The following is a 24,926-nucleotide window of genomic DNA, read 5'->3' on the forward strand; positions in this document are numbered from 1 at the left end:
GCAAAATATATATTTTTTATAATTTAGGAATTAACTCATCATTAGTCCAAAATTATAATAGTTGAAAAGTTGAAACGATGGGTAGAGTGTAGTAAATTTTGTTTTAGAGTTGTTTAAGAGTAACATGAGATGTCTGTTTTAAGAATTATAATCTGTTTTAACCTGCTCTGTGACCACTTGGCTTTACATTGACGTCCTATTTTCACAAGAGGGCACCAGCACACAGTTTCTGTCTCATCCACCTTTGCGCGTCATTAAATACATTAGTCATTTACTTATGCCTTTCTAAGTCTGGACTGTATAGTGGCAAATTACCTTTTCATTATGTTTGTTTAGAGGTAAATAAAATCTCGACAATTGCTTTAACTGATTTCGTAGTATTGGACGTTTAAAACAAACGACTTGTTGGACAGTCATTTATTTACCTTTGAGTCATCAAAGCGCCAGGTAGCCTATTTGATCGCCTAAACGGCTCAAAAATAACAATAAAAATGTAGGTCTTTGCAGGTGTCCCATCATCACTTATTAAAGTGAGGCACGCCTACAGCGCGTGCGGCATCCCAGACTGCGCGTGCCCTTGCCCATTTCATTTTCATGGACTACAGCGAGCTCAGTGCCCGAGACTATGTGCTGCTTTAATTGACACATTTTATAAGGGTGGTCGTGAAAAGAAGGAAAATTATGCAGCGGCTATCGTAACAGCCGTCCGAAGACTTTATATGATATCACAGGATTTTTTTCAGCCTCTTATTTATTTGACCCTCAACGACAATGCTTTACTTTCAGTTGGTGATCATGGCAGGAACTGTCATGCTGGCATATTACTTTGAGTATACCGATACTTTTAACGTGCACGTGCAGGGCTTTTTTTGTCATGACAACGCCTATACAAAGCCCTATCTCGGATCAGAGGAATCCAGTGCGATCCCTCCTGCTATCCTGTACGCGGTGGTCGCAGGGGTCCCCGCACTTGTGGTGAGTGTGTGCGTACGATTTAAGACCCCTTATTAGCTGAATGTGTTGATTAAACAGTCTGTGTTTTAAAAGTGTGTAATGGACTATTAGTGCACAGTGATTGCCTTCAAAATTTAAGTATAGGCAAATAAATGGTAAATAAATAATAATGATACACATATAATTATAATGTATACAAATATTTGTGAAACTTTGATCTATCAATATATAAGTCATTACAATATCTAACACTTGACTCACTAATACATAATTTCTCATTGTGCTCCTTTAATCTATCACAGAATCATGAAATTGCTTGCAGATAATTTATCCACTGTGGAATTGTGACCTTGCTGTGGTTTTCTCCCCTGCTTCTTTTTTTTTAGAATCAACCAAGGCTTGTTCCAATTTTCTTTTTGAACTTGTGTTTTTCTTCCAAGTTGAAAAGCTTGCATCCCCAGGGTGCCATGGGTTTAATGCTTGCCGGGCTAGCCACACCGAATGCTGGAGTCTGACTTTGAAAAGTCACTTGTTGGCTCTAGACTTGCCTTCTGCCCCTACAGTATATTGAGAGAGAATTTATGATGAGCGAGATATTGGCAGCTCCGAGGATCAATTAAAGAGCACCAGGATCACCGCAGAGCCTCCCTGGTCTCATCTCTCATAAGAATTTGTATGGATTTTCTAAATCGATCTGAAAGACTCTGCCTGGTCTTATATTAAGGCCACACAAGTTCACTCTACAGATGACTATGATCATCACACATTTGCTAAAAGCGGCACTTTTGAGCCAAGTGTGTGTGTGTGGACTTCGATCTGAAGCGGAAGCGTGCAGGTGGCTATAAGACCAGAAACATATTTCATGCAAGTATGTAGATGAAAGTGCATGGTCAGCACATTGCTGCCGTGCTGTTAAGTTGTACAAACCTAATATGATCTTTAAAATATCTTAATCATGATAACGATTTATGCTTCCCACAATTCATTGAACATAATCGTTGTGATAATAATGTTTAAAAGCAAACACAGAACTCCCGTTAAGGTCAGAAAATCATCACTGTCGGGCTAGATGATTGTTTAGATGATTGCGTGCTTTGAAATACAGTGTTGAATTTAAACTCAACAGTTGGGTTTGCCTATATCTTACCCAACCGTGGTTTGAAACAACCCAGCACTTTTTAGATATTGTTTTAGTAGTAGTGCTTTATGAGGCTTACCAATGGGATGAAATTGAAGGTTTTATGTGTTTAGTAAGTAGTTTTTAAGAGCATGATTCAAAGCGCAAATAGTTTACTGTGTCATCAAATTGTATCTTAGCAATACTGTAGGTGTAAGTTGCATATTAAGCAATTAGCTTTCATCAAAAACATGCCCTTTCCAATTTCTTCTAATTGATGCCAATTTTACAGTGGTAGTATTGGCCCAAATTGAAAACATAGTGTTCCTTAACAACACAGAAGCATTCATTGGTTGAAGGAAATGATTCAGATAAACAATTTGTTGCCACTAGCTTTAACCTTTTTAGTCGGCTCCTTCCGGATCATTGAGGAGTGAATGAAGCGTCCAGTGTTCCACATTAAAAAAAATTGAGTTTAACAAGTAAATTATTTTCTTCAATGTCAACACACTACTTAAATAAGTTCTGTTAGTAAATGGAGCATTGTATAGTGTAGAATTTTTATGATACGGATTTTAACTGTCAGCGTAGCTCAGTGTTACTGTAGTTACACTGACTGACCTTTGACAATTGTGTTAGACAGCTGTGAAAACTGTCACAGAGAGTTTTAACCGTTTGTACGGTGTCTAATCCACAACTACTGTCGCTGCGAATCACTCACGTCTCAGAGTAAGCTTGAATGATAAGAAAGATAATTTGATGGTATTTGGTTGAAAATGCTCTTTGCATTACATTATTCATAAAGGTTTGCCTTGAACTGGCTTAATTACTGCTTTATACATAAACATCAAATCTGTTCTGCACAAGTGTGTTGTACAAGTTAAAATTTGATGTGTTTTTATGCGTTTGACCATTTGATAAAGAAGGCACGAGAGTCACTTGACTTTGGACCATCTGGAGTTGGAAGCAAAAGGCAGACGTGCAGACGTTTCGCTTTAGGCTCTCTCTCTCGTGTTCTTAATATGAAATATGAATTTGTAAACAGATAAAAAATTTCACTCCTCATGCTTAAGCCGTTTGACATTTATGGGCCAGGACGCTTGATTTCTATTAGAAGTGAACGCTGACTCATGTCAGTTAACATTCGCTGTTCTGAAATGCATTTGTGAGGAAATATGAATCCCTTCAGTATCCACTGTGGGAGGGTTGTCGTCTCTTGTTCGTTCTAATGAGGATCTAAAAAACACCTGTGCATGTGAAGGTAACAAAATTGACAAATGGTCGTACAGTATGTCATTGTGTGATACATCATTCAGGCACATGCAAGATTGAATTAAGCTTCTAACTTTCGAATTGCAATGTTTCCACATTTAATGAATACAGTTTGTCATTAGCATATACAGATATTAATCAATACAGAGATGTATGCTGCAGTACTGTACAGTACAAGTGATGCCAAAGTGTTACAGTATATTTGTAAGTTCTTGGTGGAGAGTTCTACCCCTGCAGCATTAAACATAAGAGTTCACAAGTTCACCTGTATGTCTCTGTGTTGTTTATTTATTGGAAAAAGTATTGAAATAAGTGTGCCAAAATCTGCTTCCCCCAGGTCTGGCTGCTCTGCTTTTGAGAACCTGGCTCTCTTGTAGCTTAACTCTTTACATGATGTAAACCAATTAGTTTGTTGTTTCTTGTATGTAACACACACTTTTTATGTGATTGTTTAGTTGCAGGAGTGTGGTTTCTGGAGGTCAACAGGGAAATAGCAATAAAATAGTTTTACTGTGCAAATGACACAACAACAGGGAGTTGACTATTAAAAAAATAGCCACAGTCGGTTGTTTTGTTATCTGGCACCCCTGTGCAAGGTTAAAAGTTGTTGACAAGTTAAAATGTGGAATGTGAGTGTTTGTGAATTATGAAATTATAAATATGATCAAAATATATTATTTATAATAATAATAAAAAGTTATTTTGTTGTGATTTACTGTTTTCCACATAAACCCATTCTGCATAAAATGCAATCTTGATATCTTTAATACAGATCATCATATCAAAGATTGAAAATAGTGTTTGCAAAGCCACTACTTTCTGTTTTATATGCAAAAAAAGATAAAAATGTAAAATTTGTCTAAATCCTTAATTTCAGCATTTAAAATAACTCATTTCAGTATTATAAATGAAAATTTGAACCTACCATTGACAGATAAACACACATTACCTAATTTTGTCATTTTATGGCTATGACTACATGATGCTCCTAATCTCAGTATTAGAGTTTGAGATTTGAACATGGATTTCACAGATCACAAATATGTAAAGTATAGTATAATTTATTCCAAAGATTGTCATCTCTTACATACACATACATATTCCAAAATAATATAAATGCCATGCATGATGGGCAGTGTTTTTTAAAATGCATTACCACAGTGAGTTTGACGAAAGTCTTTTACAGCTTGAGTCTTTCAAACACGTCCAGCTCTAATTACCAGTGTGTTTTTCATACATCCTTTAACCCTGGTGCCCCCTGCCAGTTTGGCATTATCCTCCAAAATCAAGTTGAGGACCTTGCTGGGAGCTGGCATCTGACCTGCACAAAATCAGACCTCTAATCATTTCCATTGTGTTCATGAATTGGTCTTTATTCTTGTTCCCTTGCTGTAAATACCCGAAACACAACCTGTTTCCTGATTTCATTGCCAAGCCTAGAAAATTAGATTTGAGTCACACATAGTAAAGATCAAGAAGAAAGAAAGAGACATTAACGTCTATAAACTAAACATAACATTAAAAGTTTTTTGTTTGACATTTGGTGCTGTTTTGTGTTCAGATTACAGTGACAGAGTCGGTGCTCTTCTTGCTGCAGTATGTCTCTGAGGATCTAGACAACAGAGAGAAGATTATTGTGATGGGGGACTGTTGTTACCTCAACCCTCTGGTCCGAAGGACATTTCGCTTTCTCGGTATGTCTTCACAGACCGGATCACACTAATTAAGAAAGACTCTTCTTTCTTTTTTTGTGTGCCTGTAGCAGAAGAAAGGCAACTCAACATCATAGTAGTATGCATATACTTAGTTGCATACACTTGCTAGTTTTATGCTGTATGTGTGTGTGGGGCAGATGATCCACTCTTGGTGCATTTCAAAGCTTTCTCTTGATTTATTTATAATATTTCGTCTGCAGGGAGAAGCTGAAGGAGAAAAGTTATGGGGTGTTCCTTGGCTCAAGATCAGACTAAACCAAAGTCCCTAGGGTTGTAACTCCAGTACACTTTGAGAGGGACATTCCCCCTTCCAGTATTTGCAAAGAGCTCTACCAATGTTTTTGTCCTTAAATTCTTAAATTGTGTCATTTTTATATGAGAAAATACATTCCACTGCCAAGGCTTAATATGTAGAGCTTTTAATTACAAATTAAAGGTCCAGTGTATGAATTTTGCAGCATCTAGTGTTGAGGTTATGAATTGCAACCAGTGGCTCACTCCACCCCCCCCCCCCTTTTGAAGGCTGACACAGAACTAAGATGTCATCGCGTTTTCACTTCTTTGCCGAAGGAGATAACGTATTTATGAAATGCGCTCTGTGGAGCAGTTTGTCCGTTTAGGGCTACTGCAGAAACAACATGGTGAATTCCATGTAAGGGGACCCACGGTGTATATAGATAGAAATAGCTTACTCTAATGTAATAAAAACATAACGTTTCATTATGTAAGGTCTTTGTAGATACAGATCCTGTTCTGAGCATAAACCATCAGAAATTTGACCAGCACAGTAAAATCACTGGGATGCTATTGGACTCCTCTTGTTTTCCATTTAAGTGCAGTGGCTTTTTCAGACCATATGAAAGCAAAGTTTGCGGCGACAACACTCTTCTATTGGTTAACATATCAACATGTCTGGTTAAAAACGGAGTATTCTGGAGCATAATGAATTAGCGCTGTAACGCGGGAGCTGACGGGGAAGCTGTGCGAGCACAGTGACAGCGGCAGCGCTTATTGTAAACTAGTTTCAGTCTGCTGCTTCTCCGCTCTCTGCTCATAGAGAACATTCAATGTGACAAAGCTGCCCACGCTTACATTAGGATCTTATCTTATTCCTGTTCTCTCTTGCCCAATATTCCAGTCGTAAGAGACATAGAATCACCCAGAGCTGAATGGGGTGCTGTTTTCTTTGGGGTGTGCGATGCAGTTAAATTTGGAATATTAAAATTTTTAGGATTTGACATACATTACACAGGCAAAACAACTAAAGTTATCTTTACGGTGCTGATTTTATAAGATATTAATACAGTGTTTTGAATTCTTGAACTTTACAGGATTGGCACTGCAGTCAATTACAAGTTATTAAACTAAATGTGATTTTACAGATAAATAGCAAACACACTGTCAAGTATTTAATTTGTTAATTCAGAGAAGAAGGGTGCACCAAAACTTCTTGGGGTACAGCTAATACACACTAAACTGTTTTATGTCTTTGTGTTCCTACAGGTGTGTACGCATTTGGCCTTTTTGCCACAGATATCTTTGTTAATTCCGGGCAGGTGGTAACAGGAAATTTGTCTCCGTACTTCCTGACGGTGTGTAAACCCAACTACACAGCACTGGGGTGCCAACAGGTGGTGCGTTTCATCAACCAACAGGAAGCCTGTACAGGCAATGAGGATGAGATCTTACATGCTCGAAAGTCCTTCCCATCCAAAGAGGCAGCCATCAGTGTCTACGCTGCTCTTTATGTTGCTGTGAGTAAACATTAAAGTTTATACATTCGAAAGACATAAAACCATCAATGTCTTCTGACTGGCGTGATTATGCCACTACAGTATGTTGTTCTGCCGCTTCGCCTTCAATGTGAAAAGCCCAATTGCTTATTTCTGGTGGTTTGAACACAGGTGTTAAAAGGAAAGCTTTGTGTTGAGAGTACAGCTTTGGGGTTGCTGAACTGTGCTATATTCAGTACATCTGGATAGAGGTGATGTAGGTGCTGTAGTATAGCTTCAATCCCTGGAGGGAAAAGAGAGTTATTGTTAGACGAATGTACATTAACACATGACAGCCTACATTCACACACCAACGCCGCTTTCTCAGTGTTCAGCAGCTGGGAGCAATTTGAGGTTTTTTATGTAAAAGTTGAATCAGCAAAAAAAACAGCTTTGGGTAAAATCTGCTGGCAGACTGTAACTGTAAATTGAATATTTTATTCAAACCGACATGCAGATATGTCGTAGAACTCCTGTCAGATTTAAGATGAATCCTGTGGTATGAAAGGGTGGATTATCCTATTTGCACAGAGCATGAAAGGATTTTCTCTAATACTCCTATAAATTCTGCAGCTCGACCTGATTTTGCCAAGTGGTTGATGTCCTCATGGCAACATATTTTGTTGACCTAAGGACAACATTTTTATAAATAAAACCTAAACCCACACCAAACCCCAACCCTAACCATAACTTACCCCTAAAATGAGAGGGAAATGATAAGTGAAAAACAATGGTCTAGAAGCACCTAATCCTGGTTGGAAGATTAAACTTAAAATAAACTGTAAACTTATTTCTGAAATCTGATTGGTTGATTTAAATGTTGTCCCACACTGTAAAAATTAAAGGTACTTTCAGGAACCATTTGGGGTTCTTCACATTGCCACGCCGGCGGAACCCTCAGGGGAAACTCAAGGCACCGCTTAATGAAGGGCGGTTCTCTGAGGAACCCTCAAGGCTTCTTGGGGATCCCTTTTATTAAAATGGTCTGGAACCATCTTGGGTGCTTCAAGGCACCATTTCAGTTTATATTTGCTATTCACAATATTTTAATAAGCAGAAATACTAAATCAAATACAACAGTTTATTGATAAACAACAATTTACATTGAATAAATATTTACAGAATGGTCAATATTGAACATTACCATTCTCAATTCATGAAATCACATGTATAATTAATATTTTGTTGGTGATATTGTTATAAATGAAAAGTCTTTATCTTAACAAAACTAACCAAATAATTTGCCTTAATTTTAAATATACTGTACATACAGAAATATTTCAGGTACTTTGTACAAATGTACAATTGTAAAAAAGTAGTCTCTCATAGCAAGGCCTACACCCATGGTAAAGTTGTAATTTGCCAAATAGCAAATCCTTGCAAGATAGAGAAAACAATGCTGTTCTCTCCAAATGGGTTTCCTGCTATTACCAGGTGGTGTGAGGATCCATGTAGTCAAAGTAAAAATTATTTCTATAGTACATTTCACAATTTTGCATTGCTAAAGTAGATATGTATTTATGGCAAAAAGAGAACAGGAGCTGCGCCTGTTGGCCTTAGGTGTCCCAGGCAGTGCAAGGATGAGCATCAGGGTGGGCTGGAGCTGGGTCTGTTGGCCTTGGGTGTCCTTGCGAATAAGACATGGAGACCAAAAAGAGGGATTTAGATAATGTCTCATAAAACATTAAATTTAATCATTTAGCACATCACAAATTGGTTTACAAATGTAACAATAAACAAAATATTACAATGCCTGGAAGTCACTGTTTTGGTCTATGGTTAAGGAGTACAATAGGCTATTTATAGCAACAACTGTAATAATCCACTTTATTCAGATTTTCCATTGTCAATGAGTATTTTTACATGTGCAAATATAACAAATAACATAATAATGAATATAATACTTACATTTTTTTGCTGCTCAACTGGAAAATACTGAAAATTCTGTGTTAAAAGGATAAAAACAGAACTGAATGACAAAAATATTTAATTACAGACAATTTATGTAACATGGGTGGGAAAACCATTCAACACAATCATCAATAAGTTAAAAAAAAGCTATACATTCACTAAAAGTGAACATAATAGCTAAAAGTGGCTAAAAGTCATTGTTTGTCATTTAACACTAACGTTACCCATTTAACGTTAGCCCCACAAGCTTCATCTTAACTTATATTCGTTAGCATCTCGGCTAAAACATGCGCTGCCTACACTGTGTAAATAAATGGTTTAAACAGCCAAAAGCGGCCATACAATTAGACGTGTCAGAGTATACATTTATATAAATAGTATATAGTTAGTATATTTAAGTTATTTATATATTTTGACTTTACTTACATCCAATGGGACAGTCGAGAGGTTGTTGCGATCCGTTATTTTGAATTCCCGCCTGTCGCGCGAGCGGAACAACACCGGTGAACACTCGTGCCACTCATGTTTGATCGCAGACGGATCGGCGACATCAAAGCACAGTGAGAGCTATTTGTGAACTGACTGCTCTGTATGCTTTAGAGATGTTATTCTAAGTCCGCATGCTTTTTGTCATAAGGTGATCGGTCTGCGCAGAGCTGGAAAAAGTTAAACACACATACTAACGAAAGCGCCACATGGCACATGCCTTGACGCTGCGACATTGGGCCAACAGCGCCACAGTACTGTGGAGGGCGAGACTGCACAATAAACACACAGAGCAGCTGCAGTTTGTTTGAATGGAAAACACAACAACGTTTACATTTTCAAAAGATTTCAGTGACTTAGGATCTACTTATAGAATAAAAATGTTTATTTATAATATATTAATATAATTAATGATATAATACAAATAAGAAATATAAAATAATCAAAAGGCTTGCTGAAATTTTTCAAAATAACATTTAGCCTTTTCTAATCATGTGCATGATTTTAAAATGTGTGTTCACTTAGCAGGGGCCAAAAACCAAACTTTGGACTATTCTTATTCTCATAAAACATCAAAATGATCAGACACTAAAAATCCCTATTTCATGCAGAATTTTGTGGGGTTCCTCTAGATACTGTCTTGTACAAGAGAGATTCTCCAGGAACCACTTACAAGTTTACAGATCTTACAAGAACCATTTTTTAGAATTTGAGTTCCTTCAATAACCCGCAAAGCACTTTGAGGTCCCAGTGTAGTGAAAAGGTGACTCCAGAACTTCACAACTGAATATGGGGTTATTCAAGAATCTTCTAGGTTCCTGGAAGAACCACAGAGACTATAGATGGTTCCACCATAACCCTTTTATTGAGAAAAAGAGCTTTGGAGCACTTATGATACAGTTTAAGGTTCTTTGAGTACACAACAGGATATTTGAGGCACTTTTTCTTTTTACTGTGCAGGGTCAACATGATGTTGCCCTAAGGACATCAACCACTTCGCAAAAACAGGAAAGCCAAATTGCGCATGAGAGCATATGGATTATATAGCAGTTCTGAAGAAAGCTTTTTATCCAGAGTTTGTTATTGTTTCAGGTATGAATAGGGTTTCATAACATGTTTTGCAAAATGGTACTATTACAAAGCATGAAGAAGCCATTTATTCTCAAAATCCCAAAACACCCGTCCAAGCTGCAGGGCACTTATTTTGACAAGAGCACATTGATTTTCATTTTCCATCAGTTCTTACAAGGTCTTTAACTCACTAGAAGCTCTCGTTTCTGCTCTTTCTGATTTTTGACCATGTTATGATCCAGCGTGACCTGTAAGAATTAATGTGCTCATGTAGAAATGTTCATAATGCATGTGCAATGCAGCCAGAGCCATTCAAGAGGGATAGTTCACCCAAAAATGAAAGTTCTGTCATCATTTACTCTCACCCTTTTGTTGTTTCCAACTTGTTTGACTTTCTTTCTTCTGTAGAACACAAAAGAAGATATTTCGAAGAATATTGGTAACTGAACAACGGCGGCACCCATTGACTTGTATTGATTTTGTGTCCATACAAAAGTAAAGTGAAGTTGTTCGGTTATTAATATTCTTCAAAATATTTTATTTCGTGTTCTGCGGAAGAACGAAAGTCATACAGGTTTGAAATGACAAGAAGGTGAGAATACTGCTTTTCGGCATCTGAGGTGTCGAGAGCTTAATCTGCTGCGGGCCAAGCTGTCCCCTTCTCTCCATGCTATGGCCATCCTGCAGGTCCATCAGGCCAATGCACGGAGAGAGCTCCACAAGGGTAAAACCGACCCAGCGCTTATGCAGGAACTCCGCGGCGTCACCGACCTCGCTCTACGGGCGACCAAGGTGATCACGGTGGGGAGCGATAGAACGACTTCTATCGTATGGATACAAAACCACTGAGACATTTCTCAAAATATCTTCTTTTGTGTTCCACCGAAGAAAGTGTCACAAATTTTGAATGACATGACATTTTCATTTTTTTGGTGAATTATACCTTTAATCTTTCTTGAAACAATTACCTACACGTACACACCGGTCACCTTACTAGTACCTCAGTTTACTGTATAGTGTGTTCTGTAATTTGCACAACACGCACACATATCCCTATTTATTTTAGCTGACACACATGCATTGAGACAAACCTGTGTGCAGGGAATGGATGAAGTACGAAAAGCGTTTACACAGGTTAAAATGAAGATGTATGACAGAGTGCTCTTGTGCTTTAGATGTACATCACATGCTCAGTGAAGGCCAAAGGGACACGGCTGGCCAAGCCAGTGCTCTCTCTGGGGCTCATGTGTCTGGCGTTTATAGCAGGGATTAATCGCGTCGTGGAGTACCGCAACCACTGGTCTGATGTCATCGCTGGCTTTATCATCGGAGGAGCCATTTCAGTCTTTATGGTAAGGTTACATCTGAGAATGCACACTGTACTGTACACACATATGTGAAAATCTAAATAAACCTAGTTCATTTTTAAATTCTTATGGATTTATAAAGTGTTGATCCAAATTCACATTACAATGTTCATGTCATTAGGTTTTGTTCAGACTTGTGGGGTCTGAGGATGTGTAAAATGACAATGAGTTTTTTTTGTGTGTTAAATAAATAGAAGGAGCAACACAAGGTTGAGTTAAATGTAACACAGAATGGTATGGAATCTGGCCATTTATGCTATAAAAGCTGTAGTATAATAAAGTATTTCTAATGTGGGCAAATATATTACTATTTAATTACAAATCGAAACTTCCAAAATTTGGAATAAAACTAAACAGATTTTGGGGCGCTAACCATGTCAGTTTGTAGAAGACATGCGTGTTTTCTTCTCGGTGGTGCTGTCCTTATGATTCAGAGATATTCAGTGACCTATTTCTGCAGTTTGGGTGAGTTGGGGGAGGGGTTGAAGGGTGGAAGGTGAACATAGACAAAACTCATAATGTTAAAGGAGTCATATTGCATGGCTAAAACAAATATTATTGTTTGTTTTAGATGTAACGCAATGTGTATACACCATTTAAAGATAAAAAAAGCTGTATTTTCAACATATTGTGCATGTTTGTATCTCTTTGCCCCGCCTCTCTGAAACGTGCTGATTTTTTACAAAGCTCAACGCTCTGAAAAGTGAGGTGTGCTATGATTGACCAGTTCACCAGTGCGTAGTGATTGGTCAAATACTGCAAGCATTTCACGGAAATGTAACGCCTCTTACCATATTCGGAACATCAGGTTCCAAAGCAATTGTACTGACAGACGATACAATGAGATTTACAATTACGCCCACCTTAACTACGTGTAGATTTGGGCGGTCTTAGTCAAATCATGTTACGAAGTTACGTAGATTCGCCGGGGTGTGGTTACACGAGACGTTTCAGGCAGGTCTGTGTGAGCATTCACTTTTAGATAGAATGCATCTTTTGTTCCCACACTTTCATTTGTGCAATTCTACATGTCTAATACATGCATGGGCAACTTATAACACACCAAAAACACAGAAAAACACGTACATCCGCCATATGACCCCTTTAAATTATACAGCCTCCTAAAACAGGGGCTCCCATTTCACAAATGTGAAAAATTAAACATAAAACATCACATCACCAGCACAGAGTCCACATGAAAACAGACAGGAGACATAAACAATACAGGTTATGCTTGTGTGAATATGGGTTGATATGTGGTGATCATACAAATGTCTTTTACCTTATAAATCCTTCTATACTGTTTAGGCAGCCTATTTACACAGCATAGAAAGAGAGGACTTCAGGGCTGCAGGGTGCCCTGAGATGCCCTCCTTATAAAATTCTCATTTGCGCTACCCTGTAGTGTAGCTGAGCTTTGGCCATAATGTCTCATTGAAAATACTCATTTCGGTCTGATAATGGATGAATCTCCTCCAGGACATGGACTCACATGCTTCCTCTCTCCTGAAAGAACACAGAACTTTTAACTGCGGGCAACAAGTCATGCGGGCATCTTTGCCCTTTCGAGATTTACGTAAATCATCATTTACAGTCTGAAAGGCCAAGCATTTCTATGTGTGGTACAGAAAGCATTAGAGGGGTGTGAAACTGACGTCTTTTCCTCTTTCTCCTTTGTTTTCCCTACGGGTGCTCTCGTGTTAGGTGGTGTGTGTGGTGAAAAATTTCAAAGGAAAGCCCTTACTAGATGAGATACCGCCGGAGGAGAGTGTGTCCAGTGGTCCTGTGCTCACTCAGCCTAGGATGGAAGACAGCATGGAGAAATACATAGCCTCCCAGGTATTCAACCACTAGCGTTCATGCATACAGACATTTCTGTAAAAATTATTTTTCTACAGAGAACCTCATACAATGCTGTCATGTGGACTACTTAATGCTTTTTGCCACTACATGATTGAAGTATTGTGGCCAAAAAAATCCCGATAACGATATCATTGCGTCATATATTGATTTGTTTTAAATAAATAAATAATGAATTTGTCCTTCATTTTTTGTGTTTTCTCTTTCTTTGGCCAATGAATCACACTCATGATATGAGTGTAGAGAGGCAAAGAGAGAGTTTATAACAATTGTGGCTCTTAAGGCAAAATGTTAAATGGCTATTGAATAATTTATGGTTTTATCATATGTGCAGTATTAATATCATGTTTTTTAAATCACAGTTTATTGTTACAGTACTATTATTACTGTATAGTACTGTATAGTATTACTATACAGTAGTATTGTTGTGACACCCCTAGTCCCCATTTACTCAACTCAACTTTATTTATATAGCGCTTTTTACAATTTCCATTGTTACAAAGCAGCTGTACATGCGACATATTGACTATAAGCAAAACAATTAAAGTTGTACCTGTAAAAACAAGAAAAAGGTGAAAACACAGAAGACAGACATACCCACATACAAAACACTCCACACACACAATATGCACACATACTAACACACATAGACATAGACACACACACACGGACGCGCAGACACACGGACGCGCACACGCACACACACGCACACACACGCACACACACACACACCACACACACACACACACACACACACGCACACACACACACACACACACACATACAGACAAGTACACGCACGCACAGTGAGAGCACACATTTAAGATAAAGGAGAGAGAAGCACAGGTCAAATATAACAGACTCTATATTCCTATATGCAATATTAATTAAGTAAAACTTTAAAATTCTAATTCTAAAGCAGCCCCCCCGGCCAGGCAAATAGTGCAAAAAACAGTATGCAAACGGTGGCGAGGAACCCAAAACTCTAATCGAGAAAAAAAAACTCATTTACCTTGATTGTATAGAAAAGGAGCATGAACATTGTCCAAAATTGAATTTGTGTGTGTTCCTTAGAAAAAAGACAATCATAAGGGAGAGACATGAGGCATAAAGGAGTAAATGATGACAGATTTTTCATATTGGGTAAAATTCCCTTTTAAGGAGTAGTTCACTTCAAAATTGCTCCCTCATTAACTTTCCATAGTAATTTTTATTCCTACTATGGAATGTCAATGGGGGCCCATTTTGAAGTGAACTACTCTTTTAAGGCATAATACTGTATGTGTTGGTAAAGGTGTTTAAAACTATATGCATAAAATTTCAAATAGATGCTGTATGCCTAGATATGGAACATAATGAAATGAAGCGCGTTTATGTTTCTTGTTTGAATAGAGAACTCAATTTCAGTTCACTTCAGTTATTTCCAGAATAACAGCGAATTTCCATGACAGCCATCACATCGAACAGCCTTCGGATACTATATATATTACATTCTGAAGAATGTTAAATGTCTTTTCCTAGTAAATCCCATTATTTCTTTTCAGTGTGTTCATTCGACTGTGTTGCCTCAGGCTAGTTTTCTTGTATCTGTGTCACAAGAGATCAGGGTTAGTGAGCCGATCTTCCAGTTTACAGAAAATAGATAGATGCAATCTGGATCTCATCTAAATCTTACTGTAGACATGCCTACCTGAAAAGCGAAGCAAATGTTTTGTGTGTGTTTTTTTCATAATACTTTGTTTAACACAACAGCATTGAGCTAAATATGTATACACTTGCTGTTATATGGATTGACGATACTATGTGTTATAAAAATATCAGGGTCTAAAAGTCTGAGACCATTAGTGAATGATTCTGTTAATCAGCACAATAGTTTAAAGAGTAAATAATTTGTGATTTTTAAGGTCCTACTTTGGTTTATGGAGTGTCCAACAACAAGTTAACGTACGGTATATACACAGTGTAAAACACTTTCATTTTCTAATAATAGGCAGTTTTACCTCACTTCTTGACTGACTCTCAAATGATTCGTTCGGTGATTCATCTGTCTAATCCCCTCCTTTCTGTCAGCCTATTCTGATATGATTGGTCACATGGTCTAGTCTGCTGTGATTGGTCTACCGCGTGCAGTGTCGCATAGGCGGGAATTACACGGAGTGATGCAAATCCGACCCGGAACTGAAATTAGAACGACAGACGACTCGTTCGCGTGAGTCAGAGTCGACTCCTTTTTTCCCAAGCCAATAACTTTGTCATTCGTTCTCAGCTTTACAACTTGGCAGACTGCTTACATTCACACATAGCAACATTACACACTGCATGAAATTGAATTTTAACAACATTGTAATATTTACTCTTTAATGTAACATTATTTATTTTATGATATGCCCCTTTTTGCTTTAAAGACAGCATGTGCTTGATCTGGTTTAGGCTTCTTGAAGAAATAGTTCATCGAAAAAGGATATTTTTTATCATTTTGTCTTAAAGCTCTCTGTTTATTTCTATGTGTAAATAGGATTTTAAATCCTAGATTTGCAATTTCATCTCAGCCTTCTGGGCCCTATCGTCTCAATATGTTATCCTCAACATTTGAATGGGACACATCAGAGACCTAATTATGAAAGGGCTGTTTTTGCCTGTGACCCACAGATTGTTTCAGTATTCAACAGCATTGTTCACCAGTTCTGCCATGCAATATTCAACAGGTAGTTAGTCCCATTGAGATTATGTACCACAGTCTGGTCTCACATATGATCACCTTTGAACTCACAATCAAGCGATGGCAGTTCAGTCCATCTTTGATTAATAGTTTGATATGACGTCCCAGGATTCATTTTAGATTCAGATACGGGTGAGCCCTGCTGGAACTCCGTTCAGGAAGACATACAGCTGCAATGCATGGCTAGCGCTTTCACCACGCTAGGTTATTTCAAGGCTTTATATTTAAGGTGGATATTAGTTATTTTCACAGCCTTAGAAAAGTGTCTTTTACTTTGCTGTGCTACAGTTAGGGGTGTGTGAAAATTGTATATGGTATTTGATTGGCTGTGAAAAATCTCAGTAGACCACAAGCTACAGGTCCTGCCTCTAATTCTCACCTGACCAGTGATGTTTTTTCTTATACACTTTGTCTAATCGGTATATACTACATGGCCAAAAATATGTGGACGTCACTGCACTTGTTGAATACATATAGGAAATTGTCAAACTAAAACAAATAGCCACTTGCGTTCATTTAAAAGGTGGTGTCCACATGCTTAGCCATGTAATATATTTGATAAGACTGGACTATGTCAGCTATGCATTTTTGATACAGTTGATGTTAAATTGTGGATTTGTTTCATTTTTCAGAATCCCATCACCTATGCTGAGATCACATGACAATTGAAAGACGTCCAGTCAAAAGTTGTGGATATTGTTGCTGCTCTTTGATGCAACACCTTACTTTGAGTGCAAGGTCGATACGTGCTATTTTTACATTTCTATTTTCAAGTGTGTGAAAAAATTGTCCTCCTTGTTAAACTTTTTTTAACAGTTATGCCAGGGCCGCATCTCTATTTTTATATGAATTTATCACTGTTGACATTTTTGTGGTTGAAAGTGAAGGAAATTTATACATGATGTCCACGGAAATGTGTTTAACATGTCCCGATGTACAACATCATCTTTGTGTCCTTTAGAGCTGAGCAATATACCCAAAATTTGATCTTGAAATCAAAACTTGATTTCTTTCCAAATTATTTCTGAAGCATGATATGAATCTTGATATTTTTGCTTTTGCTCTTGAATAAAGGTGATTTTCCTTTGCCGTAATCAATGAGGCATGAATATTCATAGAATATTCAAAGTGTTTACTGCAGATACACTAAAAATGCAGATCTAGTTATTATTAAATGACCACATGTAAATGCTGCTTAAGTAGATGAAAGAGACTGTGCTTTATGCTACATAGGAAGTCCAAAGGTGGAGTGAAATCGCCTATGAATCCTATTTTTAATCAACATGCGATATTCACAATATTCCATAATTTCATATTTTAGTACAAATATTTTAATAATATTTAGTTTCTTTTCTGATGTTCGGAGTAGTATACAATTATATATTTTTTTGCTCTCACTACAACATGTCATGTTAACATCTGCCAAATGTTTACTAAGCGAATGACTTTTTCCAGAACAGCAAATTATCAATCGGAATGTCTCTTTACCACCCGAGTTGAGGAATTGTTGAGATCTCTTGACTGTAACAGGACTGATGTGTGGTACAGTAGGTCAAGATTTTACAGAATTTTAAAAAGAGACATAAAATCAAGAACATTTTCTTTTCTGAGTTGACATTTCTTGCTGAAAAGTACGTTTGAGTTTTCTAAATATCCAATAGGCTGGTACATCACATACAGTACCTGGTATAGGGGAGCATTCTTATTTTAGAGCATTCGATTGGACACAAATCCAATATATTAAGCTTATAAACATGGACTAAAAGCCTCAAAATGTCAATTTTTAAGGTGGACATGATAAGCAGGAGTCATAATTGATTTTGATGTCATTAACGCAGAGAGCACCTTGGCAAGGCTGATGGATTTAATTGTGACTGGCAATTGATTACAATAGATTAGATGCTTAAGCTTTGCCCAAAGAGGCTGTGATGAGTCTTTCTTGGTTGTGTATAATGTTGCTTTGTGTGCTTTTTCCCCGGTGTGTATGTACATGTTTGTGCTTATTTGTGAGTCTGTCCTTGATGTCGCCTCTGTGAGAATGCAGTCTGTAGTGGGTAATAGAAGGTCATTTTTTTCTCCCTCTCTTTTCAAATAATCATCACTCAGAGCTGGAATAATACTTACCTGTCAGACAGAGAGAAACAGAGAGACACAGGGAGACAGTATGAAAAACAAACAAATGTATTATGTTTGTATCAGTCAGATCATGTAGAAATAGCAATATTACAAGTTTGTATAAAGTTTGTGGCGTCAAAGGTCTGAAGTATTTGTTGATTTACATTCTGTAGTTATTTTATTAAATTCATGTAGTATTATTGTTTGTCCTGAACCCCATGCACACTGATACTGTTTGAGATTTTGTTCTATTCATGAATGCACCTTTTTGAAGCTTGGTAAGTTATTTTATGTCATTTTATTGCATACGTGATTTCCATCTCATTTGGTTTGTAAATGTAATTGATGACTAAAACACAAAAGTTGTGAATTAAATTTTTGATCGTGTAAACAAAAGCCCTAAAGCATATTGTTTGTATGTTGGAAATATTTTTGAACAATTATGTGTTGATGGTCTACATCAGTGACCTGAAAGAATGGAAAACGGATCTTCCTCAAGCCTGAGGTATCAAACGCTAATAAAATATTTACCTTGTATCAATTGTACCATCGTCTGTTCTGTGATTTTATTTTTCCTTAACATGTTATTTGACCAACATTTATAATCACTTGACAGCACTAGTTTAGACTACAGAGGCAGAAAATGCAACTTTATTTGCTGTTTGTATCAAATTTGCATAGCGTTTGTATCCATTTTATGATCAAAGACTCTACCTATTGAGTTGGAACTCTCAACTCTGATTTGAGCTCTCCCTTGAAACACAAATCTGCAACTTGGTGGTCCGATACAGGATTTACTACAGTAATAGTACAATGCTATGCTTCCTAAAGTAATATGTGTTATGTTTGTTTTGCTGTTTTTTTGTTGTTGTTGTTGTTTAGGTTGTGATTCACTCATTCACAGAGTGAGGGACAGCTGTTGCTCTAAGCATCAGGATGCTGGATTGGTCACTGGTTTAGAGTTCAGGGGTCCTCCTGGACCTCCTGCTTTCATATTCTCCTTTAATGAAGCTCATCTGTGGTGGGCGAGTAGTGGATATGCCCTCCGCCCCATTTACAGTGAAAGTCTCATGAACAAAAAGTAAATAAAAAATGCATAAGATGTTTCGAATGACATTTCAAGAACTCGGTGCCCCAGAGGGAATCTATCTTGATTTCATTTCTTAAGATTTCATTCAGGCTTCGCATAAAACTCAATTCAAAGGAAGGGCGTCACAAGGACACAAGCCATTGTTCAGAAAAAGCAGACAGAACAGCATATAAGATATCATTTAACAGTAACATATTACAGTATGGTAAAATATGTGTAAACCTTTTTGCAAGAACAGTCATGTTGGCTCTTTTAAGTATTCCAAACATATAGCATAGTGGTTATAGTAGAGGTTATACCAGTGCTGTTTTCTTGAAGGGCTGAAGAAATAAACTTATATTTTTCTTGTCTACTGCCTTTGATGTCTCAGCTCATGCATCAGATATAGTCAGTACTGAAGGAGATTTAAAACTGACTTCCTATTAGCAAAGATGGAAGACAGACAGCGAGCATACATGGAGACAAATAGCTTTCAGGTACTATAGATCTTTTTAACCTTTTTTGTGGTTTCACTTTTGCTAGACCATTATTTTTTTGCTAGGATTTATTGCACTGAGCCAGCAGCGGGTCATTTAAAGTTAATGTAAAGATGGTGTTGAGCAGATCCCAGATCAGTTGTCATGACCAACTATGAATCTCTACACGAGTAACTCATGCTTTGACCTTGATGAAGGTTGCAGATGTGTCAGCAGACTACAGCGTCTTTCATCATCAAATGTTCGTCATTCATTTGCAAACCATACCATAGCCGTATGTTATTTATTTGTGTGTGAAGTGTGAAGAAGCTCCATCCATGTGACTGTATAAGCATGACTTTTGGGTTTGGTGTAGATCTGTGTTTAGGGGTTTTCAGCCACATTGTGTATTACATTTTTCTCCGATTTTGGTTATTACTAGGGTACGGATGTTGGTTCAAAACATTTCAAAAGCAATATTTACACTGCAAAGGTGGCACAGAGGCGTAGCAGGTGGATTTATACAGCGTGTTTAATGCTGCTCAGATGTGACATAAACGCAATACACAGCAATTACAATTGATGAATATTAAAATATAAATTAAAGATGAAATTGTACTGTAAAACGTAAAAATGGTAGCTGATAGCATAAACACTTCTGCTTCAGCAGTCGTATCTGATGTTTCATTGAGGCGCATTGATTTGATGTTTGCTGTGATACAAACTCGGCATCGTATTAAGCTGCATTTGATATGATATAAATCAGGACCCATTTTCTTGCTTTATGTTGCTGAGAATAGCGTTCTCAGTGCCGTTTGGTTTTACAAATGGTCAGTGTAATTGCATTGGGTCTAAAGAGATGGTTCCACTTGCAGTGTCTATTTAAAATAAAAACAGAGCGTATAAAGTCAAGGCTAGTCTAACAACAAGACGAGAATAAAAACACAAATAGACAGTTCATCTTTCAACATCATAGCCACAAGGTCATCGATTTGTTTTTTTATGATTCATACCAAAATGCCATATAGAATTTTAAAGTGAGACAAAAATAACAAAGAAAAAAGGTTAATATTACAGGCCACGATATATACTTTAAAAGTGAGCGCAGGTTAGGCAGAGAACAATATTGATGACATGAAATGATCATCATATGGATTTATTTTAACTTGATCTGACCCAAAAATATGTTTAAATTGTTAAGAAGCAATTCTTAACAAAACAGTAGAAAGTTAATAAGCCTTAAAGGACAAACAGTCTACATTTTTATTTATATGAAAAAAGATTATAGAGTAAAAAGAATCTCAATTTGCTGGAAGCCGAGTTGGAATGTAACAGAACTGGTGTGCCTGAAAGCACTTTTTTTTTAAAAATAAATCTTTATTTATTTATTATTTATTGTCATTAATTATTAAGTCATTTATCAGAGGATATATATCTAAAGAACTGAAATAAAAGTATACTCTGTCTAATGATTTCTGGCATCAGATTATGTTCTATTTGTAATTTTATTATTTTATACATAGTGGGTAAAGCAGCCATCTGTGCCTTTAACTGCAGAGAGATGAAGTAATTCTTCAGCCTTTTGTTTTTAGGTTCTTTGTAAGAGCCACGGGGAATGAAAGTGGAGTTTACATCTGAGATTAAAAAAAAAAAAAATGCCTCAGCAAGCAGATTGAATAAATGTGGTTTTGTTGGATCGTATGACACAGGGCTTGGGTTTTTCAGAATGATAAAGTAAAGAGAGAGAGAGAGAGAGAGAGAGAGAGAGAGAGAGAGAGAGAGAGAGAGAGAGAGAGAGAGAGAGAGAGAGAGAGGGACAGAAGAATGGTCTGGATATGGTCAAAGGAGAGGGTGCTTGTCTCTTTGAATCACCCGAGTGTCTCAGTGCTCCAAATGCATCTTCTCTTACAATGAAGAGTTTTCACTGTGGAGATAAAACAGAAAGCGCGGAGAGGTCCTGCCGCTGACTGTCACATACATGCATTACTGTCTGTATACTGGCCACTGGCCACGTGCTGGAGCCTGTAAGAGCGTAGGCATATGAAGAATTATACTGGTTTCAACAACCTGTTATAGGAGGAAGTTGGTATACAACGTAGATTAATAATATATATGAAAAGATTTAACCTATAAATTTATTCTTCTACCTATATAATATGCAAACACAAATAAATATGCATAAATAAATAAAAGGTTTTCATGCTGTCGTGGTTTTTGGTGTACAAATCATCTGTTCATCTGGCTGATGAATCCGGTTCATCCTGCAGGTCTTGATGGTTTAGTGACACTCAGCATTCAAAACATAAGGCAAGTGGGCACTTTATTGGACTGTTCATCAGGGAATGCAACATTTGGAAACGTAGTTTCCCTTTGTTACAGCTGAGGCAGTGTCGGAGGTGTCACTCAGCCCTGTGTTCCTACATCACAGATCTCCTGCTGATCTTCTCTGACAGGCTGAGCAACAGGCTCACATGAGCCTGCTTCTGCTCTCTTATCAGTGAGGATAAACTGTGGATGAACGACTGGCTGAGTGGAAAGACTCCTGCGAGGAGTCAAAGCTGAAGATCTTGAATGTGATCATAATTATAGGCTACCTGTACATTTGTGCTTACATTAAATTAAGCATTAAGTAATTATGTACTGCTGTTAAATTTACCCAACCCTTTCTGCAGAAGTCATATGGATGTGGAACAACATGGGTTGGAGTAAATAATAACTGCATTTTCTAGTGGGTTGAACTAATCTTTTAAAACCTAAGTTGGTACTACAGAAATACACGGTAAAATAAAAAAAGATTTGCACAGTGATGTCTGCACAGGTGAACCAGCCCCTGGTAAAATAAATGATCAAATTTACTTTAACATTGTTGATTTTTCTGCTCAATAAAATGTCTGTCTAAATAACATTTTCTTATAGTCAGTTTTTTTATTATCATTGGCTGTCAAATTTGATGCCTTTTACATCTTTGTATTTCAAAATTCAAAGTTAAGATTGTCAAATAAAGAAAGCAACAGATGGAGTAATTATTCTATCAGTGATAACAGTAATTTTCTTCTCACCTGACTGACCAACACAAATACAGATATACTGACATCTTAATGTCAACTGAACTCATGGTGTCCATGTTGTGACTGTATTAAGATTTTTGAGATCAAATTTAATCAGTGCTGAAAAGAAATTCTTCTGTGTTCGATGTCATGGTCTTCTGAACAAGGAAAAAATACATTTATATATTGTGAGCGCCCTTGTCTGAACCAGCATGCAAAACCAAGTGAAGCCCTTAGGACACGGTACCTCTCACATATGATTATACCCAACCTGACGCTGAGCCTTCTCCATTTTTACATACTTTACAGCACTCTCAATCCAGCTGAGATGAGAGTTCTCTTTATTATAACCAAGAACGGCCCACATGCACTAACATATACGGTAGTTAATATGTCTGTCTGTCTATCTATACAATAATAATGATATACAAAAAAAATGTTAAAATCATACAAAATAACTGTGCGTGCGTGTATGTGCATGCGTGCGTGCAACTTACACCTTTTTATTTTCCAACACTAGCATATCTCTGTATCATTGTATGAGTGCTGTGAACTATCACAGCAGAACATATTTGATGAGTGCCTGCATCCAGGCCCTGCCCTTTGTTCTGGCATTAGTATGGTGGCCCTTGACTGGTGTCTAAACAGCCACTATAGAGGACAATAAGAACAGCCAGCTCCATCAGAGGGTTCTCATCCAGATGGCAAGCCCCAGCATACAGGATTCTGCCTTCATCTAACCTTTAATGATCTGCCTCTGAGACTGTTGTGACGGTGCTGAACAAAGCATTAAAACAGTCTATGATAGGAACCATAACATTTCCAAAGGTTTATAGATTCCCTTGGGGCAGCAAACACATCTAATACTTCATAACGGTTAATTGGAATGGACATTTGTTATTTTTGGCATTGTTCAGGTTGCCATGGTATCACCATAGCAATAACATCAGATGACATCAAAGTATACAAGAAAACTGATGATAATGTAATCTTCAGAGCTACAGTTTGAAAAATAATGTGTATCTGAAGCTTTTAGGTAAATGTAACACTGGCCATAAGTAATACTTACAAGAGAAAATGATGTAATCATATGATAAGATGTCAATAGTAAGATAACATAAGCCCTAAAATACTGAGTATCCAATTAACAAAACTTTTTTATGCATCTAACAAGTGCACCCGTGCACACATACACAGCCACAAACTGCTTGTCGTATACTATTTAGGACAGACAGACGTCTCTTTCTCATTCATGTCTCCTCATTCATATCTTCTGATGTTTCAGCAGCAATATATAAACGTTACGTGGCCGAATATATGTTACATATATATAATATTAAGATTACATATTTTATATAGCCTAATATAATAATAATCCTTAAAATAATAAGATTCCAAAAAAAGTTTTTAAACTAAATCAGTTCAATGACTGCTAGACCTATTTGGTTGATGCAAATATTTTTAGTATTAAAAGGTCAGGCACTGTAAAACATTAGGTAGGTATACACAGACATAGTTAAATACATAGATTGGCAGACTGTATTGATGTCTAGGAGGAAATTCAGGACACCAATCAAGTGTAGTCAATCACTTGAGGATGACTAATTTAACACCTGCACCGAGGGCTCTCTTTCTCTCTCTTTCTCTCTCTCTCTCTCACACACACACACACACACACGACGCGCACACACTCACAGACGCACACGCTCTGTGCAACTGCTGTGTGCAAGACCCCAGAATCAGTGCTAATTACCACATATTAGTGGTAATTCACACAGCTGTCGTGAGGCTGCTGGGACATACATATTGTTAATACTCCTTCTGAATCCAGACAAGGGCAGAAATTCTAAAAGTGTCAACACTGTTAGTTTTATATTGAAAGCAAAGTCAAAAAACCACGGGAAAGTATGGGGCAGAAACTGTAACTTTATATGCTAGATTTAAAGGGCAAACTAAATGTCATTCTACGATGTAT

The 24,926-nt window shown here is 37.2% G+C and overlaps 1 protein-coding gene across 1 annotated transcript; it reads left to right on the forward strand.

The window, feature by feature from the left end:
- The first annotated feature begins 605 nt into the window (after window positions 1-605).
- On the forward strand, window positions 606-18,905 carry plppr5a (phospholipid phosphatase related 5a). The gene is made up of 6 exons (XM_057333899.1): window positions 606-975; window positions 4,905-5,037; window positions 6,562-6,812; window positions 11,474-11,650; window positions 13,370-13,504; window positions 16,877-18,905. Exons 1-6 carry the CDS (start codon window positions 772-774, stop codon window positions 16,904-16,906), a joined length of 930 nt encoding a protein of 309 aa, XP_057189882.1. The 5' UTR covers window positions 606-771; the 3' UTR covers window positions 16,907-18,905.
- Window positions 18,906-24,926: the final 6,021 nt, after the last annotated feature.

This window comes from Triplophysa rosa, linkage group LG5, assembly GCF_024868665.1.
Source record: "Triplophysa rosa linkage group LG5, Trosa_1v2, whole genome shotgun sequence".
Taxonomy (NCBI): domain Eukaryota; kingdom Metazoa; phylum Chordata; class Actinopteri; order Cypriniformes; family Nemacheilidae; genus Triplophysa; species Triplophysa rosa.